Source organism: Zosterops lateralis (genome assembly GCF_965231275.1).
Source record: "Zosterops lateralis genome assembly, chromosome: 8".
In the NCBI taxonomy this organism is placed as follows: Eukaryota; Metazoa; Chordata; class Aves; order Passeriformes; family Zosteropidae; genus Zosterops; species Zosterops lateralis.
The window spans coordinates 13818932-13836023 of record NC_139768.1 but is presented as its reverse complement, the minus strand read 5'-3'; the positions used below and the strand labels follow the sequence as shown (position 1 = coordinate 13836023).

Here is a 17092-nt window from a genome sequence, read left to right as displayed (position 1 = left end):
GTTCACAAGTGCTCCTTCTGAAAACATTAAACTGTGAAGAAAGTTAAGAACCCATAAAAAGGAGAGCTACAGCTGGAGAAACCAACATGCTCTCATCTGAGCCTGGACTAACAGGTGCTAAGATCAAAAGTTGTTTTCAGATGTAATTTTTGTTGTGTAGATAGATTTGCCACTGGAAATACTGACAGGACTAAATTCTGATCTCTTGAAAATTCTGGTTTTCTATTGCAGTCTGTCCTAAGTATCTCAGTCTTCTAAAAACAGTTGACAAAGCCACTTTATTTTATGTGGGTTTTTAATTAAAAAAAAATTAAGCTTAAGAATCTGGGTTTTTTTACTCCTTAAGTAATTCTTTACATCATGACAGTAGCAACTGCCAAGTAAATAATGAAATAAATAATAATGTTTATGATGAGAGGTATATGATTATGTGAAAATCTCAAAAATGTGCAGAAGAAAAGAAGAACTTCAAATCATGGTCCACTTGTAACAGTGAAGGTACAAAAAAAATTCAAACAAATTATGTTGTGGCTTAAAACTTTTGATCATAATTTATGTTATCCAAACAAGAGGTTTAGTCCAGTTAATACTTTTTTACTGTTTGAAATTATCACTGCAGATATTAGTAAATAATTAGGAGTTTGATTGAGACAGTTTCAATAGAAGAATAAGGATTGTTTAAGACGTGAGCAGAGAAAGGAAATTGATACCAAGAGTAGGCAGGTGGTATCATGGCAAGTTCGAGATCCAGGCAGACACTTCCTATAAGAAAGAACAAAACACTTTCAGAACTTCTGTGTGAAAGGCAGAAATTCAAGGCATGAAATGATCCAGATGATCCCTAAACTTTGTTAGCAGTTTGGGCAGGAGTACGTCTGGAAAAGACCTGAAGCCAGCAGTCGTGGTTTGAACTGGTCCTAGGTAAAAAAACAGTCTGAAAATCCCTGATAAGGATGTTGGTATGTTGGAAACTTGACCGAAAGTTCGGATATGTACCAAATCATGGCAGAATATTGGAGATTGCACAAGATTAACAAGATTAGAACAGATCCAAGTAACTTGATTCAGAAATACAGATATTTTATAATCACCTTGTGTTCTGCTGTCCTGAGTATTTTTGGAGATTAGCAGCTCTGGGTCATACTGAGAAATCCAGAGAGATAAGCAGAAATTGTTAAGTGCTGATATTTTTGGTTTATCTAATTGACCCTGTTTGACCTTTAGCTGTCGAAGGAGTTAGGAAACAAATGAAGCAAAATAACAGTTTAAGTTGTAAATCAATATTTCTGTATTATTTTGAGGTCACTTTAAGCCCAGCAGGCAATGGTCTACAGCTCATTTCAGGCACTGGAGGCAGAAAAGGGCTACTTACAGATGCTACTTCACCAGCAGTGTTCTCATATAGCAGATAGGAAGATAATATTTTAAATTATTGCAGAATATTATGAAATGCCCAGGGTAAGGGTTTCATTATGTGAGATTAAGGGTACCTTCATGTGAATTAATTTGGAAGATTAATTAAACTTAGGTCTTTTATCTGAAAAGATTTCAATTACCTGAATAAAAGTCAATGACAGTTTTACTACTAATCAGTCTGGGGAATATTTTAAAATATAACCTGTGGAGAGACTAATACAATGGAAAGCAAAAGCAGCAACCACGATACCTTCTGTCATTAAAGTAGTAGACAATTACCTAAGAGTTGTGCTGTGCCATAAAACCTGTAGGCTTAATTTGGGTAAGTGCTTATTGAAACATGATTGAAAAATGGAAATTTAAAAAAAAAAAAAAAAAAAAAAAAAAAAAAAAAAAAAAAAGTATTTTGGCCGATACTGATAGAATTAAAATACCCTAGAAAAACAGTAAGTCAGAAGTATAAAAGCATTTTGATGGACTCCTTGAAGAGTGTTACAAAAATATACTTCCTTTGGTGTTGAGACCAGATTAAGAAGATGCCTTGCCTAAATTTTGACCTCTCACTCCCATCTCTGCTTATATCTAGCAGCTATATATGGGTCCATCCAGCCACAACACTGAAATGTTCAGTAGCAAGAACAAAAATTGACGCTTTATCCCCCACAAGGGAGAATCAGAGGGTTTTGCTTTGACTTTTTAAGGCCAGAATGATTTTAATGTGGCCCTTCAAACAGCTGCAGCTACAGCTGAGGACATGCTGCACTGTAGCAGCAGTTTGGAGTCAACATCTCAGGGCAGGCTTTTTCTAAAGTACTTTTCCTGACAACATCAATGTTAGGTATAATTATACATTTTCTCGGAGTCCAGGCAGTAGTTCGTAAATCTGTGAACCAAATGTGAGCATGTCAGAGCATTTATGACATGCATCCAAAATCTGATGCCGGGTAACCCACCCTAAATACTGGTGAAGCAAACCATTTATTCAAAGAAACACTTGTTAGAAATATTAAACTATTAAACAACTTAGAAATATTAAACAACTGAATTACTTTTGAATTTTCGTGTATTTTACTCTGTTTGCCATTGAGAATGCATTGTAAGGCATATTCCCATTAACTTGCTGTAATTCCATGAAAATAGGTCTTCTCCCCTCTTTTCTCCGTGCAGGATAAACACCCCCTATATTTAATTGTGGTGTTTATGGTGTTGTGATTGGGTGGCTCTTGGCCATTACAAAATAAATTTTACACTGCAAGAGATACACCAAATACTGAGAAAGAAAAGAGATTGTTCCTCAGGTTCTTACATAGGAACTGCTATGTCTTACCTTCTTTTTAGAACTTTCCAAATTGCTTGCAAGTGGGCAGGTAAAACAGGTCAGTATTCTAATATATCAACCAGCCCATAAAGTATTCATTACATAATTAATTTCTGCATTTGTATCATGTTAAAGTAATATGCATTTGACAAATAATTTGAAATTGTAAAATTAATTTAGTAGGAGTTTTGGTTTGTTTCCTTTTGTGTGTTGTTTGGGGGTTTTGTGATGATTGTCTTGAGTTTTTTTGCTGGTCCCAGTGGCATGTAATCAAATAATCAAGAACTGTCATAAGCAGATTATCCCTTCTGAGTCACCTGGGATATATTTCAATTTAAAAGCTTTTTACACAATTTTGGCTATTGGTGTTATTTTTGTCCAAGAATCTCTGATAGTCTACAGATCACAGGAGTTATGCTAATGAAATAAAGCTTCCTCTGAATATAACACTACAGCATCCAGACTACTTAAGGGCAGATGAAAGGCATACAGCAGGTGTAGCACCATTTCCCCAGAAGGCTACAGTTGTATCCATCCTGCAGTCCTTCAGCTGGCTGGTAGAACAAAACTAATAACAATAAACACATCTGAGCATCCCTAAACCTTTCACCAACTGACAGAGCAGCTCAGTGACAGACAGCTGATTCATGAAGTACTTTGAATAAGCTGTGGCCCAGGTGTACTCTCTTCAGATAGCTTTATGGCACTGTGCTACCACAGAAAGTTTTGGGTCTCTAGAGCTGTTGATCCTTTTCATTTTCTCTCCCCACTTACATTCTCAGCTATCTAGACTGGCATGTATTGACTCCAGGACTGTGGGAGTTTGAAGATAAATACAAAATCTTTATGTATGCCCTTCAATGCAGAACAGCAGCTGATTGTCTCTACCTGACAAGCTCAATGAGTGAGAATGAGCTCATACAACAAAGCAAACATTTTGTGATGTGATGTAGAGATGTTTAGGTTTCTGATGTTGTCTCTGAAGATGGTTTGGTAGTCACTCTAGTATTAATGGTCTTTGTTTTCTCCATTTTATGAAAGAAATTAATGGCATATATGTGGGTCACAGGTACTTTGCTGTCCACCTAGAGAAAACACATCTCACTGCTGACAGTGAGGCAGTATTAGCCTGTGACAGTATTTTTGAACATTTGCATTTTAATTGAAGTAATTTGAGGAATACAAAGGAAATAAAGTGAGATGGTTTTACTGACATACAGCTCTTTTCTCCTATTTTGGAAGTAGGTCTTTGTTTGGTTTGTTGCAGATTTCTCCCTCTGGTTGTTTTTTCCTGTCAATATATTGTTATTAAAACAAGGTCCTTTCCAACTCTTGTCATGGCTCTAGCATGTGAACAAATTAGCTGATAGATAAATTATAGAAAAAAGTATGTTATAGTACATTATATCTCTTGGGTACCTACAGATGGTATATTAAATGGTAAGTTAAGCTTTGTTTTTATATGCAATCAAAAGAAAAAAAAATCATGTGTATTGCATTACCTCTGTGTGTGAGAAATTGATTACACCTGAAAATACTTGCTAGACATCTCACATAAAATGAATACCAACTTTCATCTTCCTTTTTTCTTGCTGTTGCTTGGACACAAGTTTACTTCAAAGGCCATCAGCCTTCTAAAGCTGTTTCTTTCAAGGGTAAATAACTAATTTTGTCAGAGAGATCAGACTAGCAATTTGAGTTCAGACAAGTGCCTTGATTTACAGATTCTCTCTTCATTTTCCATGTTTTAACCTTATGTCCCCTGTGAAAGGCTGTATTCCAAGCAGCAGTGTGCTCTGGAGACCAACACTCATTTTTTAAATTGCATGTTAGTATTAATAATTTAAGGTGGTATGGGTTGGAGGCATGTTTGGAGGGACCTTCAGCCTGAACTGTGGGAACACCATAGCTATTTATCTGTCTGAAGAAGAATATGAGAAAACCTAAATGTCTCCTGTGTTTAAGTAATTAATTTTTATTTTGCTGCAAGAAGACCAGTTGGTTCTTCCTAACTCTTACAGAGACTCAAGTCAGACTTTTAAAGTATTCCTTGTTGAAAGCCAATCAAAATATGGTGTTGAAGTCTCTTCTTTATTTGTTACTTTGTTTCCTGGCATGCAAATGACTGCTGGGGCGTACAGTAAATGTCGCTATAGTACTTCTTCAGGACATGGTTGAGTAACTTTGCATAATGAGACCTACTTCTGATTGTCTAATTAGTTATGCATAGCTGTAGCAATGCAAAACTATGCCTCAAATAGAACTCTATTGTCATAGGTTACTTGATTACACGACTGTGGCTTCCGCTTCCATTATGGTTCCTCTCCTTATGATGACAAATGCCACGGGCTTCTGTTGAATATTAGGAACATTTTCATGCAATTACATCAGCTGTACATTTTAATTAATTTTTCAATATGTCAGTCATCACATTTGTAAAAAGGAATTCTACCATGCATGAGATTTCCCAGTACAAAAAAGAATCATCTATATTCTCTTTCTTCCTTTCAATGGTTTTACTGAGAAGGTCACTACAACTTCAAGGGGAAACTTGAGAAGAGCCTGCCAGTCATCCTTTTCTCATTAGGCAGCAATCTTCATATTCAGCCTTGATATTCATATTTAGCCTTGATACCATCTCATGAATGTCTGACTTCATTGTATCATCACAGAATATCACAGAATTGTTAAGGTTTGAAAAAACCTCTAAGATCATCAAGCCCAAGTGTTCACCACTAAACCACATCCCCAAGTGCTGCATCAACATGGATTTTGAACACTTCTTTGGAGGTAATTTCACAGTTCTCCTGGCCAGCCTGTCCCAATGCTGGACCACCCTTTTTGTGATATCTAATCCAAACCTTCCCTCTGCTGCAACTTGGAGCCATTTCTTCTCATCCTGGAAGTCAAAATTTCCATGAAAAGTGGCAACTGTCACACTGCTGAGGAGTAGGATGTGATTGCTAATGCAGAGGGTGTGGGAATGTGTGTTGACTCATACTCCATCCTTAGGAAAGCTGCAAAGTAGTGGCAAGATGGTTGCATTTGTGGCCTGATGTTTATTAGCTCTTGTGAGATAGGTTAGTCAAGAAAAGAATACAGCCAAAAGAGCCATCCTCTCTTAATTATTTTGTGTTTTTGTCAAGCTCCTAAATCAGAGTCCTGTCATGTTCTCAGATTATGGGAAAACCTTTGCCTTTAACCAAGACTTGTTGCGATTGCCAAGAGAGATCAAGAATGCCTTTTGACTATGAGTGAGAATCTCTGGGCGTGCTTATGTAACCATGCCAGGACTTAAAATATGTAACTGTCCTGCTAGAAAACTTAGTGAAATAGAGTTTTAAAATTCTACACCCAGGAAATGCCCACCCTTTCCTTCTGGTCTGCCAGGACTGTGAAGTCAAAGTCTCCAAGGATTATAAGCTGAGAAAATGCTAAAGGATCAAGTTGATTGCTTTTTTTGAGTATTAAAAGACTTCTTTTTTTTTTTTTTTTTTTTTTTTTTTAAATTCAGTTCCCCAAATTCTCCAGAGGTATAAGATCAATTTATCATTTGTCATATCCAGATGGTAAGTAAATGAACAGTTTCACCATTGGGCTTGCTATCAAAATATTCCAAGAGGAATATAAATGAATGCATCATTTACAGTGGCCAGATGGCAATTCGGAAGACAATTTCATGATCTAGTCATTATATTGCATAAACCTATTCTGGCTTGGTTTTTTATCACCATCTGAAGAAAGAGCAATAGAAGATTTAAAGTGTGAATGTGAGGAGTTACTCATATTTTGAGATAATTTGAACCAATGTTCAAGTATTGTGTTTCTATCAGAAACAAGGCTGATGTATCAGTAAATATTTGTCTCTGAGTCTGGGAAACATCATCTACTGACGGGACACCTGTTAAGCAGGTCTGTTAAGCAGGAAAAAAATTTACATCAGAACACATTTCAGCAGTTTAAATAAATGTAAAATGTATCCTTTATGTTTATCTGCATACTGATTACTTGTAAAATTTATAACAAGCTGAAATACTTACCTAATATCCTGTTTTCCAATTGTATCAAATTTATCAAAAGATATCTGCTCATTTGTGAAGTCTCCACAACTTGCCACAAGTTAATATACCTGCTGCCTTTTTCAATGAAAAAGTTTTGTGCATAATTATTTTATAAGCTCTAGGAATATGATCTTTCTTAACTGTCTATAAAGATGATATGAGATTGTTGTGACATATAAAATGTAACATTTAATTAAAACATTGTTAAACTGGCTAATTTCACTGAAGTGCTTCTACCTGAATGCAAAAAGGTGTATTAAGAATTAGCTAAGAGGCTGCTGTTACTGGGCTATTCACCTGAGACTTCTTAAGAGAACAATTGCTTCTTTTGATATTAAAATATACTGAGCTGCTCTCTGAGAATGGCTATTAATGCTTTTTCTATATTTTTGCTATAGAAATATGTTAGAATTCATTGTAAAAATGAAATAGGGGGTTACAATGCATTTGGAGTTCAAAGCCATTATAAATAGGAGTAATATGATTTTTTAATGTTAATATTTAATAATAAATTTCACTGAATATCTGGAGAACTATGCAAAAACTCAGAAACAACTAACTTAAAACAAAGACTATTTACCATGGTTTACTTGTTTTCTAAGGACCCAGGTAACAATTCTGTAATAGGTACTTGAGAAAATCATCTTTCAAAATGTCAGATTCTACCAAAATCTGCTAAAGGTTACAAGTAAAATTTTCAAGATTTTATCGTAAATACAGATCTGAAATAAATTTATTAACGTTTAATTCAGTCCTTCAGGTTTTATAATGTACATTTTCTCTTTCTAACCCTACTATGTTTCTTCCCATGTAATTTTAATTATCTAAGCCAAAAGGCATATTCAAAGACAATCCATTTCTGTAAAGCAAAGTAAATATTTCAGATAAATGCTACTTCTCTTCCTCTCCCAACTACTTTCAAAAGCTGTAATTTGTTTAAAACTGTAGTAAAATTTATTTCTAGCCCAATGGCAGATTTAAGATATAATGCATTACCTTCTTAAACTGTAGTAGTTAGCATTATTTTTGGTTTATGACCTCTGTAGAGTCAGAGTAATTGAATAATTACTTGTTTTTTATCACCTGATAGTGGAGTGCCAGATTCTGCTGTTGAAATGCCGCAGGAGCTGCAATCACAGCTGGAGGCAAACCCATTCTCTGTGGGTTGGTTGTGTGGTCAACTTGAAATGCATTTCTGACTTACAAGTGTTTGGTTTGGCAACAAAGGGAAAGGAGGATGGGCTTTGATAAATAGTTGATATTCTTTTGTGGTGATTTGTGATTTTTGTTATAGCCTGTTACAATCTCAGTACTCAATACAAATTGGTGCTGCTAAGAGCTTGATACCACTTATATACTCTCTGTCCCTCTGATATCATAGACCAAACCCCATTTTGATAGGTCCATAAATAATATGAACATATGATAGGTTCTGAGAATAAATTAGTATCAGAAAACCAATTACTTGGTATCTGTATAATTAGGTGTATACAGTGATGAATCTTTTATATTTTTTAGTGAACTTATCCTATCCAGTATTGACATTGATGCAACTGGAGATTGGGAGTGTCTAGTCAAGAATTCCTATGGAAATAGCACCAAACAAGTAGAAATTGTGGTACTTGAAACAGCTGCACCCTACTGCCCTGCAGAAAGAATTATTAACAACAAGGGAGATTTCAGGTATGACTTTCTGGGTTTGGAGTGTGTTTCATGTATTAATGTAGGTACAGACCATATTTATGCTTACATGATACTTCAGTGTCAGTTGCAAATCACTTATTTTAGTTGTCATTTTTATGTAATGTGGTGGGAAGGAGAAGCACTGTATGATTTTGATGGGAAATAGGACCCTAGTGCTTCAAGAGAGGCAGTGGTTTGTGAAAGTCAGAAAATCTTCTAATTCCTCAGTATGCATTATGGAAAATTTTTAAGAAATGAGGTAAATGAGAGAAGGTTCAAAATTTTCTCTTGGCCTTCTTAGAAGATGATAACACTGAATTAACTCATTAGAAGATTAAATCTTCAGTGCTTTACTTTTTAATTCTGTTCTGGTTTTGATGGCTTTGTTCAGCTGAGATTGAAGGTAACAAATGACATATGATTATTAGTAGAATATTTCACTGAAGAGGATCAAAATAGAAAGTAAAACTGTTTAGTAAAGCAAATATATTTATGAGGTGAGCTTAAGGACACACAGTTATACCAGTATATCACATGCTTAAAAAATACACCTATCTTGCTATCTGAATCTTAGGAGTCAGCAAAATTTTGTAGATTAAATGTAGTTTTTGCTCCATCATTAATTTTATCTACATAAGCTGGTAGGGCTTTTTAAAATTTTAATAATTTTAATCAGAAGAAAAGGTTTCTTTGGAATTTGGTATTGTTTTCAGTCAGCTCTAAAATACACCAATGATATGCACAAAGCTCTTAAACAAAACCTGCTTGACAATAAAACTGATGTATGATGGCAATCCCATTGAGAAATCAAGACAGTAATTTGTTACCAAATGAATTATAATGAGAATTCAGCTTGAATAGTTAATGAAAGGAAAATAGATGAGGAAGGAAGCTTCTCCTAAATAGCAGAACTTTCTGCAAATATTTCTGACCTGAAAGCCTCTATGTATTTTTAGGTTGCCTTTAAAACTTTCCCAAAGGCTTTTTGTACTATTTGTTGTGTTTGAATAAAAGTAAAGGATTAAATCAGAAAGAAGTGGAAATAAAAACGTATTCAAATAATCTGTTTTCTCTTTATTACAAAGCTATTTTATTATGTGTTAACCTCAGTACCAGCGAGTTTGCCTCTTTCACTGAGGCAGAATTGCTGAGGCAATACATATATAGGGAGTAAAATTCATTAGAGACCTTTGACAATCTTAGCTATAGACTTTTTTTTGTCATCACAAAAACTGGAATTGTGTTTTTTCATACTGGATATACTTAAATATGTTTTAATTGATCTGTAAAAAAATATATACTTCCTATCAGAAATCTCATACTGAATCTTTTAGGTGACAATATGAAGCTCGTGTTCTTGCCTTAAAATGACATCCTTTTCTCCATAAATAAATATATATAAATCTTCAGGCTGCACAAACTAACACCAGGGGCATTTTTGTCATTTTATATAAATCTAAAAAACAGGAGTGGACATTTCTCAACCTATTGATCATCTTCCTAGAAATCCATATAAATTTATTTTTAAACTGTACATCAAAAGGATGCTGAGTCCATCGGTTCTTTTGGCATTTGAGGGAATGAATTTAAAATCGTAGAGAATTTATCAGGCTCAAACTCAGCATTAGTGCTTGAAATTGTTCTAAAGGTTTATCCTCAGAGATGAAGGTGTCACACCAGCAAGTTTTCTTACAAAGGTCTTTGAAGTTTTGGTAAGATAACAAGTATGGAAGTAGAAAGAATTGACCCACAAAGGCAAAGCTAGAAAGAGCAGTTCTTTTATTGGACAAAAGAAAGGGAAAAAAGCATCAAATGTTAGGGGAATGTGGCTATTTCAGTTGTCCAGCCTAGGTGGTATTTATAATTGCATAACTGCAGCAAGAATTAGGCACTGAGAGTCAGAATGAACTGGCCTTTTGTGCCAAGAGGTTTTCTCTTTCACAGCCCTATTTTACTTTTATTTCTGTTGTTTTATAGAATGAGGTAAGCTTATTCTGAAAAGCAAATTATAATGTTGTTACATGCTATCATTCCTAGTCATAAAGGCCAGATTCTGCTCACTGTGACAATGCTAGGTTCAGAATTATCTCTTTAGTTCTACTTTTGAAGTAAGTTGTCAGTAAGTGTGGCCTAATTTCATTAATGCCAATGTTTTACTAAAAATAATATTTTATAGAGGCGAAAGGCCTCCATGCTACTATATGCTCTATATACTACTGTACATATTTTGATTTTTTTGGGAAGCTCCTTTCATGATTCATTTATCAACTGTTCTTATATCACAGTTGAATTTACTGACAGCTGTGAAAAATAAGTGTTTTCCTTAGCTTTCCTTTGAAATGAACAAAACCTTCATAGCCCAAAACCTTTCAGCATATTATGTAACAGTGTACAATTGAACGTGCATTGTGTAACTAAGAGGAGCTAATAGGAGGAACTAATACATTTGTTTGAGGAAAGGTTTATTGCCAAGCTGTAATTTCATTGAAAGACAGAATATTTTTGTGATTTATTGGATTCACTCATTACATCAGTGCAATTAAAGAACCATATCCTTCCCACACCTGCTGACTCGCTGATGATATACTTTTGGTTTTCTCAAATTTCTCCCAATTAGCTGATCCTGCTATGGTCGTAAATGACAATAGATTTGGTATCTATAGAAATAGATCCAGTTGTACCATTCTAGAGAATGCAGCCAATATACAGAAAAAGTGTATTTTATAAGAGACCCATCAGCTAAGTAGAAGACTTCTGGCTGCTCTTCATTTAGTTAGTTTTCAAAGACTGTTTTGGAATCATACTATGTAAATCATGTATGCCTAAATAGCTAATTTCTGGGGGCTAGTTCCTTCCTCCTTCATGACACATGATCTCTGCTGAAATCTTGTTCACTGTTTTCTGAGACATTTGGGACTTTTTGTTGTCTTTTAAGATCATTTAGTAATAGGGTTTTTTGGTTGGTTGTGTTTGGTTTTTTTTCTTCATGGACTTACTGCTCTGCTTTTTTGCAGTCTGCAAACATAAATGTAGTAAAAACACCAACCATATCTTTTCCCTTAACACTAAACACCTTCCTGGAATAAATGCAGAATGAATGTGTGACCAGCCAGACTTCAACCTGTATAATTCTGACATTTTCCAAGGAAACAAAGTAATTCATGATAAAATACTATGAAGTTAAGGTAAAAATAGCTTTTTTTCCCCCCTCATATAGCACTTTATCTTGTTGTATGTGGTTATATATTGTTACATATAACATTGTATTGTCTATTGTACATCTACCATTGTATAAGTAACTATTGTAAGTTGCATTTTGCATTTTAATTTTTACTGTCATGCTGTTTATAGGTGGCCCAAAACTTTGGCTGGGATAACTGCTTATCAGCCCTGTCTCCAGTATTCTTTTAAATCTGTTGGATTTCACAATGGTGCGGAAGAGGCCAAGGCGTGGCGGAAATGTAACCGGACTGGACGCTGGGATGAAGAAAACTACTCTGAATGTCCTTATTCACAAGAAATAACTCAAGTTCTTCATGCTTTTAGTCAGGTAACATTTTGAAATCCAAGGCTCCCCTTCTCTAGTACTGATTTGTTGAATAGCTTGCAAGAAATGTTGATTCAGCCGCAAGTTTGGGATAGATGGACTTTTAACAAAATGCTTCACTTGAAGGACAACAATTTGTTTCTTGGTAATTGGAAGCTGTAGTAGGAACAAGTGCACAGCATTTATTACCTTTATCTTAATACTTTTTTCCATTAGGTACTTAGAGTCTAGATGATTATTAGTAATGCTGACAGGATGTGATCAGTGCTTGACTTTTCTTCCCTTCCTGTGTTTTTCCAGAAAGATGTTAATTTCTTGTAGATACCCATATCAGAGTTTTGTCAGCTGAAGTGCTTTTCCTCTTTAGAATGCCTTTTTAATGTCTTCAAAAAAAGCAGTACTTAAATTCTTTCTTATGGATAAATAAAAGTATGAGATGAAAAAGTAGATGAATAGAAATTAATGAGAAAAAAAAGAGCATAACGTGAAACACTGTGGGTGATGGCCCAGATGTGTAACTGCCATACTAATTCTACAACTTTTATTTTCCTTGACCATTTCTTTCCTGGTAGTAGCAGTAGTGCTAGATAAGACCACAGAAAGTTTGTTTTCAAATGGGTTCATAAATAAGAGTAATTAATATATTAAGAGAGCCATTGCAATTACAGGGTAATAACATAATTAGGAAAATGCCTCAAATCCAGTCTATTCTCCTGTAAGCAATGAGGTGAGGTTGGGTTTCTCAGAGCCTTAGACACTCAGGACTTTGTAACCTCTGAGGATGGAGGCTGCACAATTTCTTGGGGTTAACCTGTTCAAATGCCTGAGAACTCTTACAAGAAAGATTTTCTTCACAACCAGTCTGAACTTCTCCTGTTCTCCTGCCTTGTACCACTGTGTGTAGGAACCCTTGCTGACACTGTTGTTTTCATGAGCATCTAGAGGCAGAGGCAAGGCAAGGTTAGTAGCTTGGTATATTTTATGAGGCCAGACAGTTAGAGTCTAGAAAAAGTAGACAAAAATCTTCAAAATTTGTTGGTCTGTTGTGGGGATGTCTTCAGGTAACAGCAATAAAATCTAAGACCTAAAGCTGAAGATACATTCATATGCCCCTGAAATGTGTATCCATGGCGTACCAATGCACATAAATCCATGTGAAATTATGGCAGGCATTATACCAATAGATGTAATCTCCAGTTTTCTGAAGAGAAGGAAGCTAGCTGATTTATGAAGCCTAACAATTCTAATGTATTTTCAGATGCACATCAATTTGACAACCGTGCTTGAGTTTTCCCGCCAGCTGACAGCCTACACAAGAGGTGCTTCCCTCTTTGCGGATAAAATGGATGTAATATATTTGGCTTATATAATGGAAAAGTTAATTGTCTTCGTGGATGAAGTTGAAGATGTAAGATATCTTCTCTATGCTGAAAAAAAAGTATCACTTAGAAGTGAAGTCCTCACATATGGCCCTGTTCTTAATGTATGCGGGCAGACACTGAAAAGTAGCTTCTAAAACTGATTGCTGATTGCAAATGTTGTGCATAAACTGTGATGTGTCTCTTTGTGCCAAAAAGGAAACTAAGTCTTCTTCTCTGATGACAAGGGCATTGCTGCTTAGGAATAAAACCTGTTTTTTAATGAGCCACTTATTTAATTTTCTTTTTAAGTTTAATTTCTACCATGTCTAATGTGTTAGAATGGACTCTGGCCACTGGAGCTACACATGCTTCTTTTGTTTTTCCATTTTATCGTAAGTTTTTCACTGAATTTTGAAAGGAGTTATCACTTCTTGTAAAGAAAAGATAGTATGTCTATGTGCAACTTCATACAGAAACTTTCAGCATTATATATGCCATTTTTTTCAGGAAAATCTAATCAGAATTATGCAAACCCTATGGTAAAGATAGGTTTTTACAGAAAACAGAGATGTTCTTTTTTTTTTTTTTTACTGTTAATTTTCAGAGTAGCTGCTCACATAAAGATTTCATAAACTGTAATTTTTGACCACGTGATGTTTTCTTTTGGTTTGGCAATGTTCATTCCATTCTGGCTCTGGAAATTGTAACAGATAACATTTTAGTGCCAATTTGAGAAAGTCTCCAACTTCAGTTTCACCATTATACATTAGATCTAAAGTATATTATTAAGTGCTCTCCAAGAATCATGTTCAAAGCTGCAACTTTTTTTCAGCTCAGAATCCTGATAAGATCTTATTGCTTTCTGACAAAACAAAAATTTAACACTCAAAAGAAACAGCTGGATTTGTCATAAAGCGTCTTTATTTTTCTAGCAGCTGATGCATTTTCCATTAAAGCTGAGCACCATCTCTAATCTTTTAATTGACTTCTTCCACCTTTCAAATAGGTTTTAGTTTCATGCTTTTTTTTGTATCAAAGCATCTCTATATCCATCACTTATATCTACATCTCTGATTAAGTAATCCCTTATTTTCTTAATTTATAACATTTCTCATAATTTTTCTCTCTTTTCCTTTACCTCTCTCTCAAGTTTGGTAAATAAAGTCCTCGCCCGTTTAACCCATTTAACTCTCACTCACAAGGTACAAAAACACCAATGAAATTTTAGTGTCAATAGCTTCACGCATGAGGCTGAGCTCATAATTATAAATAAGACTGAACTTCATTTAATACAAAGCAGTTAGTTTGGAATTGACAAGCACCTGAAACTACAATTACATAAATCCATTAGAAATCAATTAAAATGCCATTTTTCAAAATATTTTCAGAAATATTCTTTGCTAAACCAGCACAGTTTCTGTACCTCTTCTCTGGGATGTGCATCCCATTCCACATGGGATTGTTCATATTTATACAAGATGAAGGTGCTTTGTCCCATCTGGTGGTTTGCCTCTCAAACAAGAGAGGTTCAACAGCACAAAGGACATATTTGCAACACACTAAAATTTTTTTCAGGAGCACTCATAATAGCCCAAGTTTTTGTATTTTCAATGACATCCCTTTACTGTTCATTAAAGCATTTAATTATAGGCTAAATTACTTACTTTTCTTATTTATCTCCTTTTGTATATTTATAGACTGTTGTTCTGTTCTCAGTAAGTTACTCCCTTGCTGATTGGTGTTTGCTTTTATAGTTTCTCATAAATCACTCTTAATGTGATTATTATTCATTATTATTCACTTTATCCATAACTCTGTCATACTGTCAAAAGCTATCTAGAATTATCTAGTAATTATGTTCTCAAAAATAGATTAAATATTTCAGGAACAGTCACATAAAATTTCACAAATAGTATCGTTATTTGTTTCCTTTGCAATGCATGTGAAAATTATGTATTTTTTATTGAAAATTCAGAACTAACTTCATAACCTCAGCCATCTTTTCAATATTTTTCACCATTGCTGAATTTCTATTTTCTTTTCCACTGAATCATCTGTGTATTTCCCTTATTTTTCTGTTTCAATTAGTGTGACTTTTTGGCTTCTTGGACTTTTCTTTAGCAATATTTCTCAGTTGTTTTTCTCTTCTGCCTTTTTATTTAGGTTTATTTGTGACAATGTGGTATATCTTTTCCATATCTTTGCCTCCAAAAATATTGGTAATGTGGTTATGTTAATTTTGAAATTTTACTCAAATTAAGGTTTTGAATTTTAAAAAGCAAACATTTTTATTCCAAGTTGCAATATTTACAAAAAATATTCACAGTGATATTTATTCTTTCTAAATGTAACTACTCAGAAAATTTCAAACACATAGTTAACAAAATCTGTAAAATGTCACCTGGTGCAACAAAGATCTGTTATTTTGGATTAGCTCAGCACCTGAGCTATATCTCAAATTTACTCAACTGTCTGTAACGAAGTCTTTCAAGTATATTTTCCCTCTCTTTTCTTTTTGTTCCTCCCATCCCTCCCCTGAAAGTCCTTTGATTGAACATGAAGCAGTTCTTTAGGACAGGGCCACTTTAAGAAAGAGGGTGATAAATCTGGAATTCTCTTTATTGAAATGAGGTGACTCAATTTGTCTGGTTTATCTAGAATATAAATTTTAAAGTTATGAATTAAAAAGCACTTCCTTGATGTGAGTTGCGCTTTTCCTTTCTTGGTTTTTCTTTTCAGTCCATTTAATTTTTTATAAAGTCAAAACTGTCTTTCAGTGATGGTTACCAAGAGAAATAAGGTGCCTGCCTTCATTTTTACTCTTATCTGTTCTTACTTTTTGAGTTTACAGACGATGCCTTTTTCTGTTTTATTTTTCTTCTCTTCCAGATTGGGGATGCTCTTATTGAGATTGCCAGCAATATGATGTTGGTGGATGACCATGTGTTGTGGATGGCTCAGAAGGAAGACAAAGCCTGCACCAGGATTGTACGATGTGTGGAACAGATTGCAAGTCAAATACTGTCCAGCAAGACTCAAGTTATATCAAAGGTTATTTCAAAAAATTACAAAATGTTTAGTAAGATTTTTTTTCTCTTGAATTCTGTTTGCAAGACCATAATGTTTTTTAAATATCACCAATGGTACTAAAAAGTGGTTTTCTTAGATCAGTTGTATTTATTGTGACGATATAGTGTTCGTAACAATGTCTTCCTAATGTTTTTACTATTCATTCAGTTCCTACTTTTAAAGCCACTATAGTATATGGTTTTATTTTGAAAGGTCCAAGTTGAGTGAGTGACTGACAGCAACATGTCAGACAATAGAAGACAAGAACATCCCTTGTAGTTGGAAGATTTTAATACACCTTACCAAGAGGCTTCTCGTCAACTATTGATTAAAGTATTTAGAAGATTATCAAGAAAGATCTATCATTTCCTAACATTACTAATTTGGGATTAGTTTTTTTAGAAGCAAACTATACCTATTAGAAATAGTATTTTTTATTCCTTGTCCTCCACCTACACAAGCATGTCACTTGGATACTGAGAGGTTGTCATTTGGAGACTAAGACATTGTCTTCTTGTCATCTTCAACAGTTAAATAGCAGAAATACACCTAAACAAGAAGCTTTAAAGTTATACTTATAGAAGTTTAGATAAATACTTTAAAGCCTTATTGTTCCTTGGATTTATTTGCTTGCTTG

General features: G+C 34.5%; 1 protein-coding gene across 1 annotated transcript in view; it reads left to right on the top strand.

Annotated features, from left to right (window-relative positions):
• LOC310912352 (adhesion G protein-coupled receptor A3-like) overlaps positions 1–17092 on the top strand; it is a 253587-nt gene that overhangs the window by 125677 nt on the left and 110818 nt on the right. Inside the window, exons 8-11 of the mRNA XM_083866869.1 lie at positions 8314–8478; positions 11830–12028; positions 13284–13433; positions 16276–16437. Coding sequence (XP_083722995.1) covers positions 8314–8478; positions 11830–12028; positions 13284–13433; positions 16276–16437 — 676 coding nt within the window. The remainder of the gene's footprint in view (positions 1–8313; positions 8479–11829; positions 12029–13283; positions 13434–16275; positions 16438–17092) is intronic.